This window comes from Cavia porcellus, unplaced genomic scaffold (assembly GCF_034190915.1).
Source record: "Cavia porcellus strain 051 isolate PalLab524CR breed Dunkin Hartley unplaced genomic scaffold, mCavPor4.1 scaffold_21, whole genome shotgun sequence".
NCBI lineage: Eukaryota > Metazoa > Chordata > Mammalia > Rodentia > Caviidae > Cavia > Cavia porcellus.
The window spans coordinates 16,721,291-16,738,436 of record NW_026947504.1 but is presented as its reverse complement, the minus strand read 5'-3'; the positions used below and the strand labels follow the sequence as shown (position 1 = coordinate 16,738,436).

Here is a 17,146-nt window from a genome sequence, read left to right as displayed (position 1 = left end):
GAAGTTGTCATCAGACCATCTAGTAATCCTCATTATTACTGATCATAATGATACCCAGATGCCATAAGCTGTTCAGACATTTTATCTGCAACCATTTATGGAGAGCCACTCTGCTACCCCATTCCACAGGTGACACGCCCTAAGTCACTAGTCTGCTAGATGGCAAGCCCTGGGCTCACCTGACTCAGAGCTCTGTTCTCAACCTCAGTTCTAATCAGCCTCCCACTGAACACCCCAAGTCGCAGCCCAGGCTGGTATCACTCCTCTTCCACTCCACTGGCTGCCTCATGACTAGGTCACTGAAAACCTACCTACAGGTTACATGAGCAAAAGGGTTCTCTTCCCGTGATGGGGTGCACACTAAGCCCTTCTCCCTCTATCACTGCCTCCTCACCTCATCCTTAGGCCCATTCCATTCCTCTCTGACTTCAGTAACCAATCTAGCTACTCTGCATTGGCTGAACCTGGCTCTACCCCGGCTGTAAGGAGTGGGCCTCCAGCAAAGCAGTCTCCAACCCAAAACCCTGACTGTCCTCTGGGCCCACACAACCCCCAATGCCCCCGCCCCCGGCAGGGGGGGGGGCTTTAGGTGGTTATTGCCTTGTTCCTGCCAGGGGGAACAGCCTCTCCTTTAGCCACTGGGACAAAGAGCAAATGCTGGAGAGATATAGGTGCCCAGGACACCCACATGACGGGAGGAGCTATTGCCTAACCCCAAGAAGAAAGTGCTGAGGTCACTGGGGCACTGGGGCAGGACTCGTGGGGCAGGGCCAGGTTAACAAAGGGGCTTTATCTGCCAACATCCACCCCCCCGCCCCGCCCTAGGTCTCCAGGTGAAGAACAGAACTGTTCTACCCTCCTGAGGCTGGTGATGGGAGATAAATGAAATCACTGCAGTGGCCAGCACAGCTTGAGGGCTTCACATTTCATTCATTCATTTTTTCACTTACTCATTCATACAAGAAACATTCAGTGATATGAAAGTTGGACCTAACGCCATACAAAAGAATTAACTCAGAATGGAGCAAAGACCTAAATGTAAGACCTAAAGGTATAAAACAGTTTAAGACAAAGTGGGGAAAGCTTTATAGCTTTGGATTTTAAAATGACTTCTTAGGAAAGGTGTAGTAGCCTATGCCTCTCATCCTAGCACTTGGGAGGCTGAGGCAGGAGGATCACCATGAGCTCAAGGCCAGCCTGGACTACATAGCGAGACCTTTCTCAAAAAAATAAAAATAAATATTTCTTAGATCAATACAAAGGCCACAGGCAACAAAAGAGAAAACTGTCAAAATAGACTTCAGGTAAACTTTTAGAGTTTGTGACTCAAAAGGCACTATCAATACACAGCCCCACCAAGTGGAAGGAAATATTTGCAAATTATATACCTGAGAAGGAATTAATATCCTGAATAAATAGAAAACTAAAATTCAATAACAAAAATTCAAAGCCTGTCTCAAAAATGGAGCAAAGGGCACACATTTCCCTGCAGCAGACATGTGAATGGCTGATAGGTACATGATAAACTGCTCAGCCATGAGGAAAATGCAAATCAAAGTTATTATGGAGCTACCACCTCACATGCAATAGAGTGACTATTAAACAGCAGAACACAGCCAGTGTCGGTGAGCGTTTGGGAAAACTAGAACCCTTGTACACTGTTGAGAGAATGTAACACGGTGCAGCTGTGGTGGAAAACAGTACAGCATCTCCCCAGAAAACTAAAAATAGAATTAGCATTGGATCCAGCAGATTCGCTTTTGGGTATATCCCCAAAGGAACTGCAATCATAATCTCAGAGTAGAAATCTTTATCCTCATGTTCAGTGCACCCTTGTTTGTAACACCTAAAATATGAACGCAAACCGAGCATCCGTCAGCAAATAGAGAAACAAAATACGAATGTATGCTGACCCTGAAAAAGGAAAGAAATCCCGGCAGATGCTACTGCACAGACGAACTCTGAGGACGTTACACTAAGCAACACCAGTCAATCAAGAACAAAGTTACGTTCTCGTTAAGGTTTAGATCTCAAATGGCCCCAAATGGATCACAGTGTCATCACATCACTGGGGGTGGCCCTGGAAGAGTACATCTTCCTTTCTGGCTCCTCCCTTCATCCTCTGCCTCTCAGAAGCCATGAGGGAAGCAGCCTTCCACCACCAGACCCTTCCATCACGACTCCTGCCTTGGGGCCAGTCAACTATGAACTGAAATGTGAGCCAGAACAAGCCTCTCCTTTTTAAAGTTGTGGATGACCACTATTTTGTCCCTGCAACGAGGGAACTAACACAGCACTTTAACATCCCACTTAGAGGGGCATCTCCAGTAGTCAAATAATAGAAAGTAGACGGTGGTGTCAGGGTTCGGGTCCTGATGCTGTTATGACTTCATGGATACAACATTTTGTTTTACAAGACGAAAAGAGTTATGGGGGTGGGTATCTGTGATCGTTGCACCACGTGATGAATGTGCTTCACGTCACTGAATTGTACGCTTAAAATAGCTAAGACGACCTCATGCTTGTAATTCCAGCACTCTGGGAGGCTGCAGCAGGAGGGCAGCAGTTTGAGCCCCGCCTGGGAACTCCCTGGTTTGTGGAGACACTGTGTCCAAAGGAAAAACATTAAAAATGTGTGGGAGGTAGCTGAGTACAGATGCCACAGGTTCAATCACCAGACTGGGAAAAAAATAGCAAGCTATTTTATATTATATATACTTTTGCACACCAGAAAAAAAAAAAAACACTAAAAGAAAAGAAAATCTAAGAAAAAAAGAACAGGACACATTCAATGAGAGCCAAGCACATCCTGGGCCACAGTGAGGGCCACACAGGCAACCCAGCGCTTGCAGAGCCTGTTCCCAGAGAGGTCAGAGGTGCATAAGGGTAAACAAGACAGTGTCCCAGAGTATCCCGAAAGGCCTCCCTGAGGAGGGACACCTAAGGACCTTAAGGAGCGGAGAGGACACGTCAACAAGGAGCCCTCCTGGCAGAGTGAACAGCAGGGGGAAGGTGAGCACCCCCTTCGCCCACTGGCTGGCGACAGCACACAGAGCTGGCACCAGGCGTCAGAGCAGGTTCTAGCCCACTACTCCCCCACGATGCTGCTCCACCTGGGACTGTGACCAGCACCCTCAAAGCTGACAAATCACAGGATCGCTAGTCTGAGGTTCTGTGGAAGGGGCTCCCACTAACTGCCTCTTTCCCCCAGCTTCCCACCCATCCATCTCTTCATCCTGATCCCCCACCCCTTCGAGTTGTCCCACATGTGGGTGTACGGCTGAGGACAGAGGAGGTCAGTTACGGGACAATTCAAATATGAGGAAACGGATTAGTGGTGGCAGCCAATATCAGGTCACCTTTTGGCCCCCACCTCTCCATCCATGACATGAAAATACTCTCCTCTTGCCTGCTACACAAGACTGATGGGAAGAACTAAACAGGGAGCCCATGTTGCCTGACCCAGGCAGTATCAAGAGGCTTTCCACAAGTGTCCTGGCCACATGTTATCCCACGCTCTGAACGGAAGCAGACAGACAGAGGGGAAGGAACCAACAGAGTCAGTGCCAGACGCTCTACAAACAGTATTGCAGTTTCTAGAACCAAAGCAAGTGTGTCATCAGAGGGAGCATTTAAAACAGAAACACCTACGGGCCTATGCACACAGATTCTCATTCAAAAGGTCTGGGACAGCCCAGATGTGTAATTGTGAGGGTTTGTTTGAGTCTTTTGTTTGTTTGTTTTTAACTACATAGTTGATTGAGATATACACACATGACTGAAAACTACTGATCAGCCTGGAAGGTAAATCTTATTATTCTCACTTGGCAGCTGGCTTACAAGAACACAGAGCAGCTATCTGACCCCTTAGATCACACAGCTAAGAAGTCATAAAGCTAAGGCTTTATGGATCTTTATGGATCCTGAGACCCGACTGCATGTATCTCTAAGCTCCACTATTTCTCAAGGCCCATCAGCATTTTCCTAACCCCCAACCACACTCTCAGTCCTGTCCCCTCAACCCTGGGAATCTGAATACCTCATTTCCATATATTGCTTCTTCTTCTTTTTTTAAAAGACAAGGTCTCACTGCATAGCCCAGGCTGGCCTCGAACTTGGGAATAATCCTTTTGATTCTCTGGCCCCAGCTTTCCAAGTACTGGGATTACGGGCATGTACCACCATGCCCGGCCTGTGTTAATTTTCAAAGAAGGAAAGTTTTACGGCTGGTCTAATTCCTTATTCACTTGGCATCATCAAGGGATAATGTGTGCTCACAAAAAGCAAAGTTTATAAGTAACTCTGAAGGCTGAATCTTTCCCCTGCGTTTGACAGGCTTCTTATTTTTGATGGAACTACCAGAATATACTGCACACTTCCTTGATTCCTCAAACGGAGCACACTGAAGGCCACGCACCTCTCCTGAGGACGACACACTGTGACCAACTAGCTTCTGACTTTTGTATACTGATACATTCAGGAAAAGGAGTGTGGCTTGGAACCACATGCCCCTTCACTATACTATGTATCTCCAACCAGCTCTCAGCCCTGCAGTGCACGCATCTGCCTCTGGTAACCCTTACCCCTCACCTTGTCCTGCAAGCCACACAGAACAATTTGCTGCTTCATCATGCGGCCCAGGCGTGACTGTTCAGCTGGTAAGAATCACGTACAGTGTAAGAGCAAACTGCCTAAGTATGAAAGATGACGTAGATGGGCTTCAGAGCAAGGACATTACTGGTCCTGGGGTCCTCCTTTACCCCTTCACCACCCGCAGCTCCCTTCCCTGAAGTGGAGCCTGACTTGCCCAATCCTTCTGCACTCAGCAGCTGGCCTAATGTAAAGTGCTGGCTCGAGTCTCCCTGGAATGCAAGGACGCTTGACCAGAAGTCTCCTTGCAATACAAGATTCCCAGGCTCTGTGCCCCTCCTGCTGGGCCAGGGCAGCCCCAGAACCTCTAACAGTGGTTTGACATGGCAGCAGGCCCTGCCATCTGGAGGATACTCTACCAGGGGGTTCTGGAGGCTCTGCAAGTGTTTGTCTTTAAGTCCTTTGCGTACAAGGCTTATTTTGGTGACAGCAGGTTTCTTGTAGGGACAGGGCACAATATCCTGTACCCACCTCGCCTATTTACTCTAACACAGCTTCAAGCAGGGAAGGTAAATGGTAGCTGAATTTTTTATAAAAATAAATAAATAAGCAGCATTTGCTCACCCATTGAGCCTTTCAACACATATTTATTGGGGTCTTAAGGTATGCCAGAGGCTGTGAAGGCACTGGAGAATTTTTATTTGACTGATTCGTTGGCTGCTTTTTAAGACAAGATCTTACTGTGTAAGTCAGGCTGGCCTTGAACTCATTGTGTAGCTTGACTCACTGTGAGGCCCCTGCCTCGGGCTCCCGAGTGCTGGGATGACACGACTGAGCCGCTCTGCCTGGTTGGCACTGGGAAGCTGGATGGTGAGCCACCTTGCCACGGTCCCTAACCCTTCCAGGGCCCCAGTCCTGACTGAATAAAGAAGAGACTCAAAAGGCACTAAAGCCTGAAGCCAACAAAGGCCAGTTTCACACTTAACAAGCTTAGGGGATGGCCAGGGGTGGGACAGACCTGGCACACAGAGGGCCCTGAACAAATGGATGCCCTGCCCAGGCAAGTTATCCCCACATGCCTCTCCTCCTCTCCCCTATCTCTGGTGAGGTCCTCTCCCACCCCCACCTCACTTCCACCCACTGGGTAGCATCCGAGGCCTCGACTGCCTTTCTACGCATACCTTTCTATGTGTTCAGCCAAATCAGCCACATTGCTGTGGTTGGGACCATCACCTTTGAGGCCAGCCACACAGTAAAACCCTATCCCTCCCACTACCCAGCCAACGGGGAGCATCTCTGAAACTCTCTAAGCCTCCGTTTTCTCCTGCGTCACACTACCAAGCTCCCTGGCTGGTTGAGGATTAAACACAACAATGCATCTCAAGATCCTGGCTTAGGGCCTGGCACATACCTAGTGGTCTCTAAAGGCGCGTGGTGTTGTGTGATTCTGTTAATAGTGATAATGATGGGGTGTTAAGACTCCTCACAGCCTGCAGAGTCAGACCCTCATCAAGACAGTGAAAGCCAAGCAATCCTCCTCAGTCTTTTTCTGGGCCATACCATTCTGGGTGGCCAGAGGGGTGGGGCCAGGGGTGCAGGCCAAGGTGAGAGTGCAGGATCTGCACAAAGAAGATCCTGGTGCATCCCAGGCACCCAAGGGAAAAGCCCTCAGCAGGTGGAAGCAAACAGCAGGCCTGGGGACACAGAGTACCTGTTACAGGGTGTGAGCCCACAGGACATTTGGGGGAGAGGCAACCAGAACCCGAGGCATTGAGCTGAGCCTCAAAAGATGCACTGGTAGTGGGGGCGTGGGAAGAGGTCACACACCTCACAGAGGGGTCTCAGGGTTCCCCAGTCTGGGAGCAGAGCTGTACCAAAGCCATGGGCTCTGGGCTCGGCCTCAGTCGGCCCAACTTTACCCTCTGAAATATGAGAGTAACAGCAGTCACTGCTTCGGGGGTTCCTCTAGGATTCCAGGTGATTCTACAAATGAAGACTTCAGCGCAGGGCCTGGACGAGCAGTCTCATGAGAGGATTCACTAGCCGTTAACTCTACTCTCTTCGTCATTACTGTGGAAGGATGGAGCCGAAGATGTGGCTGGACTGGGAACACCTGCTGGCAGAGTCCACAGTAACCATGTGTTGCTGTCCCCCTCCTGCTGCAGTGGGTGCAGCGTGGTGGCATGGTTGTGCAGGAATTCTTCCATGTATACAGATGATAGTGGATGGATGGGCAGTCGAGGCCTCAGATGCCATACTCAGGATCTGCTTCTGCAGGTCATGCTGGGTGGGCTGCAGATGTTTCCAGCTGGGGATCACTAACAGCATCAAAGCCAGGGCTCCCTCGGTGCCCAGGAGCCAAGACAGGACCTTCCTCAGTGTCCTAGGTACCACACTTCTCTGCAAGAAGCCTGAGACCAGAAATAAAGGCACACACAGCCACGTTGCCAAGACTGTTTGCCATGGCAACATCAGGGAGCGACTCGTGGGCCGGCTGCTGCCACTGCTCAGGGCCCTCTTTCTCCCGTCTCACTCTCCCTCTGCTAAATGACTGTATTCTGCCAGGCAATCACAAGAAAAAATACGGCTGCAGGGCTGTCGGCGAGCATCCATCTTAGCCAAGCAGGGCTCACCCGGCTGAGTTCCCAGACACTGGTCCCAGTGGAGGCCCTGTAGTACAGAACTATCCCAGCCAAGCAGACAGCAGCTGAGGGTCCTACCCTGACCCTGCCGGGTGACCTGATGGCACTTCCTCGTCTGTTCCCAGTCTGCACACTCACTTCAAGGTAAGAACATTCACCAAGATGGTCTCTGGCGCTCCCAACTCCCCACAAGCTCGAGTTGACATTTAAGTATTTTATATTATTTTCCATCACTGTCACTGTCATCACTTAGTGACTTTACTGACTGCTTACTATATGTCAGACAGTGCTGCAAGGCTTCTGTGCCCCCTCAGTTATTGTAAGTGATCCTGAGAAAAGTGGACTGTTTTGATTCCCAATTCTGTACATGAAGCAGTGCGGATCAGGGGATTAAGATTCTTGCAGAAGGTCACGCAGCTAGTTAAGTGGGAGAGCCTGGTTTAAAACTTAGGCAATTAAACTCCAAAGCCCAGTGTTCTTACCCACTCCCTGATACGTCTTTACCTTCCTTCCAGTGGCACCTGGCTGGATTTGGTTTCCTAAAAGTCAGTGCCGCAACCTTGCTAAGGTGAGGCAGGGCTCCTCTTCACCCTTCAGTTCCTCCAGAAGTGCAAGGGAAGGAGAACAACACAGAGACCTCAGGGCCTGGACTAGAGCTCAGGTCAAAGACAAACAGGAGGGTCTACATCCTAGTTGCATCTCTCTCTCTCTCTCTCTCTCTCTCTCTCTCTCTGTCTCTTGCACTCAGGAGCTCACCCCTGCCAGGCAGATACTGTGCAACTAAGCTATATCCCTGGTCTTAGTTGTCTCTTTTTGAAAGACTTTTTCTTTTCCTTTATGTTTGTGTGTCTGTGTGTGCACACGCATGTGTGCTACTAGGAATTAAACACAGAGCTTCATACTAAGCTTTTTTTCTTTTCTTTTTTTTTCTGAGACAGGGTATTGCTAACTCCCTAAATTGCCTAAATTGTTCCAAACTGGCTTCAGATTTGCAGTCCTCCTGCTCAGCCTCCCAGAGTGCTGGGATCAGAAGTGTGCCACCGTACCCAGTTTAGAGGCTACTACTGGTTGAACAGACATTGCATCAGATAATGTTCATACAAACCGTTAAAGTCTGTGCCATAAGTGTCAGCCCCACTTCCTACATAAAAACACTAAGGCACAGAGAAATCCTATGTCAGGGTCATTGGGGTCTACCTGAAACAAAGCCTAATCACAGGATTCACAGCCCTTTCAGCCACTTGAACAATTAGGGCAAATGTTGGTTTTCTTGCCTAAAAAATGCAAGCAGTAATTACAGGACTTTGGAGATAATTACTCAATACTTTACTTTCAGCCAGGGTGTGATGGTACACATCTATAATCCCAGCACTCAGAAGGCTGAGGCAGGAATATCCTTTGGAAGCCAGCCCACACTACATAGTCATAGTAAGTTCAAGGTCAGCCTGCACTATATAATAAGACCATGTTTCTAAAAGAAAAGAAAAGAAAAAAACCAACTAGAAAACTTCATGCTCACATTTGTAAAAGTCTCCCACAGCAGGGTGGGTGGTAACTCAGTATCTGTCCTAAGGAAAGAGCAATGGTGTGTTTGCCTCAGAGCCAAGTCCTTCCCAAGTCCTGAGGTGGGCAGGAGCTGGCCGGTGAGTCAGGGACCTTCCACCACATCCCCCAACACTTTCCACTGTCTCTGTTGGAAGAGGCAGGTTGAATCTAATATTCTCCAAGGTCTCCATCAAGCCCAGCAGGAGAAGGAGCTGCTGGTGGCCAAGACTCCAATCCCAGGTCAGCTACTCATTAACCATGAAACCCTGAGACTGACTCCAAGTGGGCAGAGGAGGCAGGACTTTGGCTTCAAGGCTTTCCAGGGAGGATGGGCTTCTAAGCAGGGCTTAACAAGTGTGAGTAAGCTATGCATTCATTAAAATGACAGAGGGGACAGTGGGCAGAGGGCATTCCAGTGCATCTCACAGCACGTGGCATCTCTTCTCAGGACCCTGCAGACTGAGGATACAAAGCAAGAAACACTAAGAGCCTTCAAGAGCCTCTCAGTCCAGCATATCCATTCAACTCAGTGAAGATGTCTAAGTGTCCACTACGTTCAGGGTCTTTGTCTATTCACTGTCAGAAAATGGTGACTGGAACAGACAACAGTCTTTGCTTTCATGGAAGTCAACATGCTGGAGTCCTTCCTTCTTTCCTTTCTTTCTTTTTTTTTTTTTTTTTTTTTTTGTCTTTTTGAAATAGGGTTTCACTATGCAGCTCAGGCTGGCCTTGAACTCAAGTTTGTAGCCTACGCTGGCCTCAAACTCACCATCCTCCTGCCTCTCAAGTGCTGAAATACGACATGCATCACCACACCCAGCTGCTGGAGTAACTTCTTAAGTAACAGTTGGAATGACGGAAGAGAAGAAGTATGTACTATCTGGTCACCTGTAGCTGTGCTGGAGTGTACAATGTCACTTGGTTTTCATCCATTCTTCCCAACAGCCTCATGAGGAGGCACTGTTGGTCATGGTCTTTCCACACGCAGGAGTGGAAGCTCTGAGAGGAGACAGACTGCCCAGAGGACTCACAGATGGCAAATCACAGCAGACTCAAGCCTGGGCCAGAGGGCTCCAGAAAGCTCTGCCAGTCCTGCACACATGGCCCTGCAGTCCTGAGCAGCAGGACCTGCAGATGAGAGGGGACAGCAACCTCCACAGCATCAGCATGGGCACTGGTCCTCCCAGGAGAGCAGAGATAAGGTATAAAAGGTTACAGCGGAGACACCAGCAACAGCATGAGCCTGGGCCTCCAGGAGGAAGGTCCCTGGCACACTCTGGGTAGGTCTCAGAGGAATGAGCTATTGTTAACCCAGTTTTGTTTGTACACCAACTTGGCTCAGAGAGGTTAAGACACTTGCTTGAGGTCACATCACCCATAAGTGGTAGAAACCTAATGTTGACTTAGAAAAAGACAACTCAGGGTAAAGTAGGGGCCCAAACCTCCAACTTGAAGGATCTGAAGGCCTTTGAATATCAGGTTTAATTTTTTTACCCCTTTTTTTTTTTTTTTTGACAAGGTCTTGCTTTGTAGTTCAGGCTGACCTCAGATTCATGGCAAACCTTCTGCCTCAGCCTCCCAAGTGCTGGGATTACAAGTGTATACCACCCGACCCAGCACAGGCCTTAAAACTATGAGGAAGCTAAGCTATGAAGCCATGAAAGCATGTAAAAGAAACTTCAGTGTGTATTACTTACTGAGAGAAAAAAGCCAATCTGATAAGGCTGTACACTGCATGATTCCAGCTCTGACATTCTGGAAAAGACACATCTATGGAGGTAGTAAAGATATCAGTCGTTGCCAGAAAGGAGGGGAGGGAAGCATAGGGAGAGCCCAGCAGATGTTAGGGCAGTGAAACCACTGTGTATGAGCCTACGGTGGCAGATACACGTCATCACGCACTTGTCCAAACCCACAGAATACACAGTGCAAGACTGAGCCCACTGTCAACTGTGGGCTGGGTGTGATAGTGTGTAACACAGGTTCATCCGCTGTTAACAGACAGACACACCAGTGGGCATGTGGACGCTGGAGGAGGCCGTGCATGCTGGGGGCACAGCTATGTGGAAATCTCTGCACCTTCCCCTCGACTTTGCTGTAAACCTAAAGCTGCTCTTAAAAAAGAACTAGTAATTTTTTTTCAAGTGACAGCCGACCTACACTCCATGAGGGCTGATCCGACATCAGGCCAGGAACAAATGGCAGAAAGCAAAGTCCAGTGTGGCAAAAGTCTGTTCTGTAGTAATTGTAGGAATCCAGTTGTGGAGAGCACAAGGACCTGGCCCAGAAGATAGGAAATGAACACAAAGGTCAAGCCGGCCCAAATAGTTCTGTGTCAGTTGTGTGTATGTGGACTGGAGAAGGAAACCAGACGAAAACTGACCCTATACACTCTCTTCCAAGGGACTTGAGTCATTTCCATTCACTCTCATGAAGAATTATGCTTTTACATTAAAAAAAATTGCAGTGTGATGGTTAGCTCTAGATTTAGTCTTGGCTTTCTAAAGTGCTTCAGTGAGAGGGATTCCAGGTTTCATTAGCAGCAGTTCCGTGTAATAATATAATGTATATTCATTACACTATTTCATCCCAACCCTAAGAATTCAGACTTATTACCCCCATTTCACAGATTCAGAAATTGAGGCCTAGAGAAGCAGAAGGACTTGAGTTCCGTTTTCTTCTCTCTACACAGTGTGCCTTCATTTGCTCAAAGTGCTGGCTGGAACAACAATCAAGATCAAAACCAGAAAGCAGTCCCTGTCTTCTTCTGTAAGGACAAGTCTGGGGGCATGGGACGTTTCCCACTAATCCTGGCCTTCCTCTACTGAAAGGCAGTATAAGCAAGATAGTTTTCAGCAGCTCTGACGTCTCCTAAATAGTGAAATCTGTAAATCTGGAAAACAGCTCATCCATTGAACAGAGTCTTTATAAGGATGAAATATAATAGCGCACGCAGAAGGCTCAGCTGTGTAACAACCCTTGAGGACACCTGACAAATGTCACTGATGAAGATGATGATGATGACAACAATGACGACGGAGAAGGCAGCTGTTAACACTGCAATGTTCTTGCTATGACCTCAGGATAAAGCCTGAGGCCCCATCTGCAAAGCTGCTTCTGACTCCAGCATTAGTCCTCCTGTTATTTCAGAAGGAAGGAACAGGGTGACTCATATCACTGCACAGCGGAGCTCTGGGCTGGCCTACACCTGCTGGAGAAAGGAGGGCCTCAGGTGAAGAGGAAATATGGGCCCTTGGGCCCAGCTGTGTGGCCATGGCTTTCCGAGGTCTCACATGCAGTGTGATCATTATCACCAGCCAGGGGGCCCAGTGGACATGGAGCCAAGGCCCTTGGAGAACAGGTCCCTATCAGAGCCCAGGTAATGAAGTTATGCCACCTGGCCTCACACAGGGCAAATGCACTCAGCCAAGGTGACACTTCTACCCGCTCCTGCACGTGGCTGGGACTCTGCCTGGGGAAGCAGTTGGCCCGGGCTATGGAGCTGTGGAGGCAGCAATATTCCGGGCCTAACAAGGGGACACTAAGACTTTGAGTCAGTTCCCCAATTCTGCATGGGGCTGAGGTCCCTTCTGGGTATTCAGTTGAAGCTTTAGAACCACAAAGGGACAAGATACCAGTTGCAAAGTGTGCCAAGTTGACCACACAGCACTGCACAGAACAGAACCCCAGTTGGCTCATGATTCTATCAGGAAAAAGTTCAGCAACACAAGTAGTCCAAGAAACGCATATTAAAGCAGAATTTATTGATGAACACACTAGTAAAAATGCAAATACTGTTATCTGAGTATGGGGAATGATTCCCACACAATCCTGGCTAGTGTGTAAATTAGTACAATCTTTCTAGAAGGCAATCCAGCAATGTGCTCACCAAACGCCTGCATAGTTTCTTTGCTGGAGTAATTTTACTTCTAGGAATTTAAACGAAGGACAGAAGACATACACACAAAGATATTCATTTTAGCACAGCTTATAATAGCCAAAAACAAAACAAAACAACAATAACAACAACAGAAAAACTGAGTAACAACAGAGGATTGATTAAATCCATTTTAGTTTAATATTCTTATGAAATACTATACAATCATTAAGACATTATGCAGAATATTTATTGATGTGGAAAGATATTCACAACATTTTGTTTGGAGGAAAACAAAGTTACAAACAGTGTAATTCCACCTCCACAAACTACACACAGAGGATGCACAGAATAACTTCATTTTAAAAAAAAACAAATGACCTACATGAACAGGAAAAAGTCTAGAAAACATGAAAATGGTTTCATGTTTTCTTGGTAACAAGAATGGTTACCTCTAGGCCATTTTGCATGTTCCTGATCCTTTTTTAAATGCTTAACAGCAATTCTCACAGCACTACTATTTTTAAATAAAGTATTGGGCAGGATGGTTTATGAAGTTCCTGCCATCTCTGACGTTTTGAACATCTATGACTGATGCCCTAAGTGACTTCAAACAACCCATATTTAGTGTGGGCTTGCTGTGTGGCTTCTGGGGCCTCCGCTTTTGCCCACAGCTGCCGCCCTCTGCATTCCTCTCTCCCCACACTCGCTGCCCAGCTGTCGCTGCTGCCAGCCCGGGAGCCTCTGCTTGGCAAGACCCAGCTGTACCCCTGTCTGCAATCCACGTGCCTAGCCAAGAGCAGAGTGAAAGGAACAGGGCTCTGCACACTGACAGGTGTCAGCAAAGAAACCCAAGGCACAGCTCTAGCATCTAGCATCTAAGTTGTATAACAGACTACAAAAGCCAGGAGAGAGAGGACAACCGGGTAGGGAAGGCCACTGGGTGAGGCCAAGCGGCACGGGTGGGCAAGGCACTCTGGACAAGAATCGGAGCCTGAGCAAGAAAAGACGCCTGCCCAAGTCCTCTGGGATGGAACCTCAAACCTCTGAGAAACTTTCGCAATCCTATTCTACAAAATCTCTGTGCTTCGGCCCAGTGGGTAAAAGATGTCTCCTAAAGTTCTCCCTCTACTCGAACCCTGGATTAGTCACTAAAGACAACAAAACTTTTGAATGAGGATAATTAGTTGCCATTTTATCCACTTTCTCCAGCCCTCCGGAGGGGAGAGTTGGAGGAGGGGAGGCTCAGGAAGAGGGTGCAGGGAGGGAAGAGGAGGCTACGGGGAAACCCAGACAGTTCGCGTGCAAACATTCCTCACCCCCACCACCAGGCCAGTGGATTCTTCCTCGCAGGCACCACAGCCCCATTTGACAGATGGAGGATGAGGCTCCAGGAGTTCAAATGGCTTGCTCCGGGGTCACCCAGTCAGAGAGTGGGGAAGGCGACTCCACTCAGGCCTTCTGACTCCAAGTCCAGTGCTATTTCGAGGTAACACACAGGACCTGGAGTCAGGAGTCCTGGGTGGCTCTGTCACCCGCTGACTGAGTGGTCCTGTAGAAACCGCTCACCCCTCGCAGCCTCTTTCCCCAGCTGTAAAATGAGGAGGCCCTTGATGGCCCGCCCAAGTCCTCTTCCGGCTGGGCTCTCTGAGCCTTCTAGGGGTGGCTGCAGAGCTCGTCCTATCCATTACATTTCCCAAGTTGGGCCGGCAAAGATCATCAGAGGAGCTTGGCCTGTCACGTGGTCCAATTAAAAAAAAGCAAGCAAACGTCCCAGATTAACTTCCACTGTACTGCTTCTGCTGACGCCTGATTATCCACTTTTCTAGCTTCCTTAGGTGAAATGGCCCTTGCGTCGGTTAGCGGGTGGCCAGCAAGGCAAATAATTATTGGTGAGCCAAAAGCCGACGATGGGGTTAAAAGCCAGACTCTGATCCAGTGCGGACGATTCCTGCTGCGGGTCCCTAACAAGCCTCTGGCTGTTTCAGGGCTCCCTCACACGCGTGGCAGGGTACAGATTTGCAGGCGCGCCCCAGCAAGTGGGCAGCATCTTGCACCCCCGAGCGCCCCCTGACCACCGTCCCCAGCGCAGAGCTCCGGGCTCCACGCCGCGGCTCCGAGGCCGCCCAGGCTGAGCCCGCCTTCGGCGCACACACAGGCGCGGGGCGTGTGACGGAGCCCGGCGCCGGCGACGGGAGCTCCACCGCAGTTTCGTCAGAGGTAAAGGTACGCGCCCGGCGCGCGCCGCGTGTGCACACGGACACACACCCGCGCGCGCAGCCCGCCGGTCCAGCAGCCACCCCGACCCGAGCGCGCGAGCACCGCCGCCGCCAGCCCCTCGGCCTCGGCCGCCAGCCCACCCGAGCGCTCCCGCCACCGACCGCACGGCGCCGCCGCGTCGGCAAGCGCCGGGGCCGGCTTCCTCTCGGCGACACCCCGCCGGGCCGCGCCGTCCCAGCCGCCAGCCCGAAGTCGCCACCCGGAGTCCGCCGAGAGCTCAACGTCTTCTCTGCAGCTGCGTCCCCTCCAAGTCGCGTTTCACCGCAAGGAGTCAGCTTGCAAGCCTCTCCCCGCCCACCCGGTCCCATGACAGCTGCTACCGCCCAAAGACTGGCAGATTATAACAAGAAGCAAAGTTTCTCTCTCCTCCCACCTCCAGCCCCCCGCCTGCCCCCTCCCTTCCTGTGTTATGCAAAACGGGCCGGCACCGGCGCTCCCACTCCAGGTACCAAAGCAGCCCGCGAGAGCCGCACCCGGCTCTGCCGGCGGCCCCTCTCCGCACCCCGAAGCCCCCTGGTATTCTAGGGTCCCCTCCAGGGCTCTGCCGCATTCCGAGCCTCTCGGTCACCAGCAGCCCAGCGCTCGCAGAAAAAGCCCCAACTCTGGAGCCAAACTTTACGCTTGCAACAGGCATGGGGTGGGGGGAACAGGGAAAAGGATTGGGGGCGCGCACGCCTCGTGCAGTCATTTCTGGGAACTGCTTGTCCCAGCAGCGCTCGCCTCCGAGTCTCCAAGCCACCAGCTTACCCAAGTCCTCCCCCACCCCGGCACACCAGAGCACCCTCTCCTGTCACGCGCGTGTCGCCGGTGGGGGTCCCAGGCTCAGTGAGAGCCCGGGACGCCGCCTCGCCTTCCCTTCCCCCTGCACAGTGGAGCACGCGCCGGGGCCGTACGACGCAGGGGGGACCCAGGAGCCCCCAGACAGTCCTCCCGCCCCCATCCTGCCCTGCTTTTTCCACGGGAGGGGCCCGATCGGATAGCGAAACCAGGAAGGCGCTATCTCCGCCCGCAGGTCCACGTGCCCTGCAGACCCCAAGCCCTCAGCCGGCAACTGACAGGAAACTCCGCGCTGCGGGAGTCGCTGGGGAGCTGTGGGGTGCAGAGAGCAGCACTTGGGGGGCCAGGGGCCGGAGAACCAGGAGACTCCGGGGGTGCGGGTACGCGCCCGTGCCGGGGCCACAAGTCCACGTGAAAGTACGGCAGCAAGTGCGGGGCGCTCAGGGCGCGCTTAGAGCACCCCGAGGGCCTTCCGCACCGCGTCGCGGCTCGAGCTCCCCGAGGAAGCGCGGGGGCCCCCCAGATTGCCCGCAGGGGGTGGCGGACTCCAGGTGGCCCAGACTAAACCCTTCCCAGCCGCTATGCGTCCCCAGTGCTCCAACACAGACCGCGGAACCTCCGGCTACCCCGGTTACGGAGCGCATCGCAAGGCGCATGGAAAGGGGGCTCTGCAGCCTGGAACCCCCGATCTCCCCAGTGCGCCCACCGCTGCGTCCCTGCCTCCACGGCTGCGGCTGCAGCCCCAAGAGCTCAGCACCCTGGCCCCAGGCCTGCGGCCCCGGCTGGCCGTACCTGCGTGTCGGCGAGATAGTTGAGGAAGAAAGAGGAGAGCTCTTCATCCAGCAGAGCGCCGCAGTCGTTCCCCGCCATCTTCCAGCCGCGGCTGCAGCGTGCGGCGGAGTCAGCGCCGAGCCGGCCCGGGGGGAGGGAGCGAGCGAGCCAGGGAGGAGGAGGGAGGAGGCGGCGAGACCGGCGGGAGGCGGAGGGCGGAGCTCTGGCCCCCGGCTGCCGCAGGGCCGCTGGCTGCGGGGGCGGGGCTGCGCGAGCTAGGGGTCGCACCCTCACTTTCCTGCGCAGCGTCCACCTCGGCGACCCGGTCCTGCACCCCCCAGCGGGGAGGAAGGCACCACAGCCAGGTGGTGGTGCCCCAACCAGCAGCCGCTGCCTGCGCAGCAATGCGGGCAGCCCCCCTCTCCGGCTCCTACCAGAGCTAATCACGTTGCGTTAGCGCTGGGCAGGCCCTGCCAAACAACCTGCTTCTGCACAGCTGGGGAAACTGAGGCTTGGGGGAGGGGGCTCAGGAACCTTGTCTGAAGCCACAGTGAGCTTTCAGTGGCAGAAAGAAAAAACTCCGGAGGCCTGGGTTTCTCTACTCACGCTTCAAGGCCACAGAGAGAGGGAGAACTGTCACAGGCCAACGGTGAAGAAATCGAAG

General features: G+C 51.6%; 1 protein-coding gene across 6 annotated transcripts in view; it reads right to left on the bottom strand.

Moving 5' to 3' along the window:
* Ppargc1b (PPARG coactivator 1 beta) overlaps window positions 1-16,855 on the bottom strand; it is a 117,896-nt gene extending 101,041 nt beyond the window's left edge. For 2 of the 6 annotated variants that reach the window (XM_013141038.3, XM_063232356.1), the window contains exon 1: window positions 16,504-16,850. In XM_013141038.3, coding sequence (XP_012996492.1) covers window positions 16,504-16,581 — 78 coding nt within the window. In that variant the 5' untranslated portion in view covers window positions 16,582-16,850. Of the gene's footprint in view, window positions 1-16,503 lie in introns of all 6 variants that reach the window. The other 4 variants (XM_063232357.1, XM_063232359.1, XM_063232355.1 and 1 more) reach the window with 4 other exon arrangements.
* Window positions 16,856-17,146: the final 291 nt, after the last annotated feature.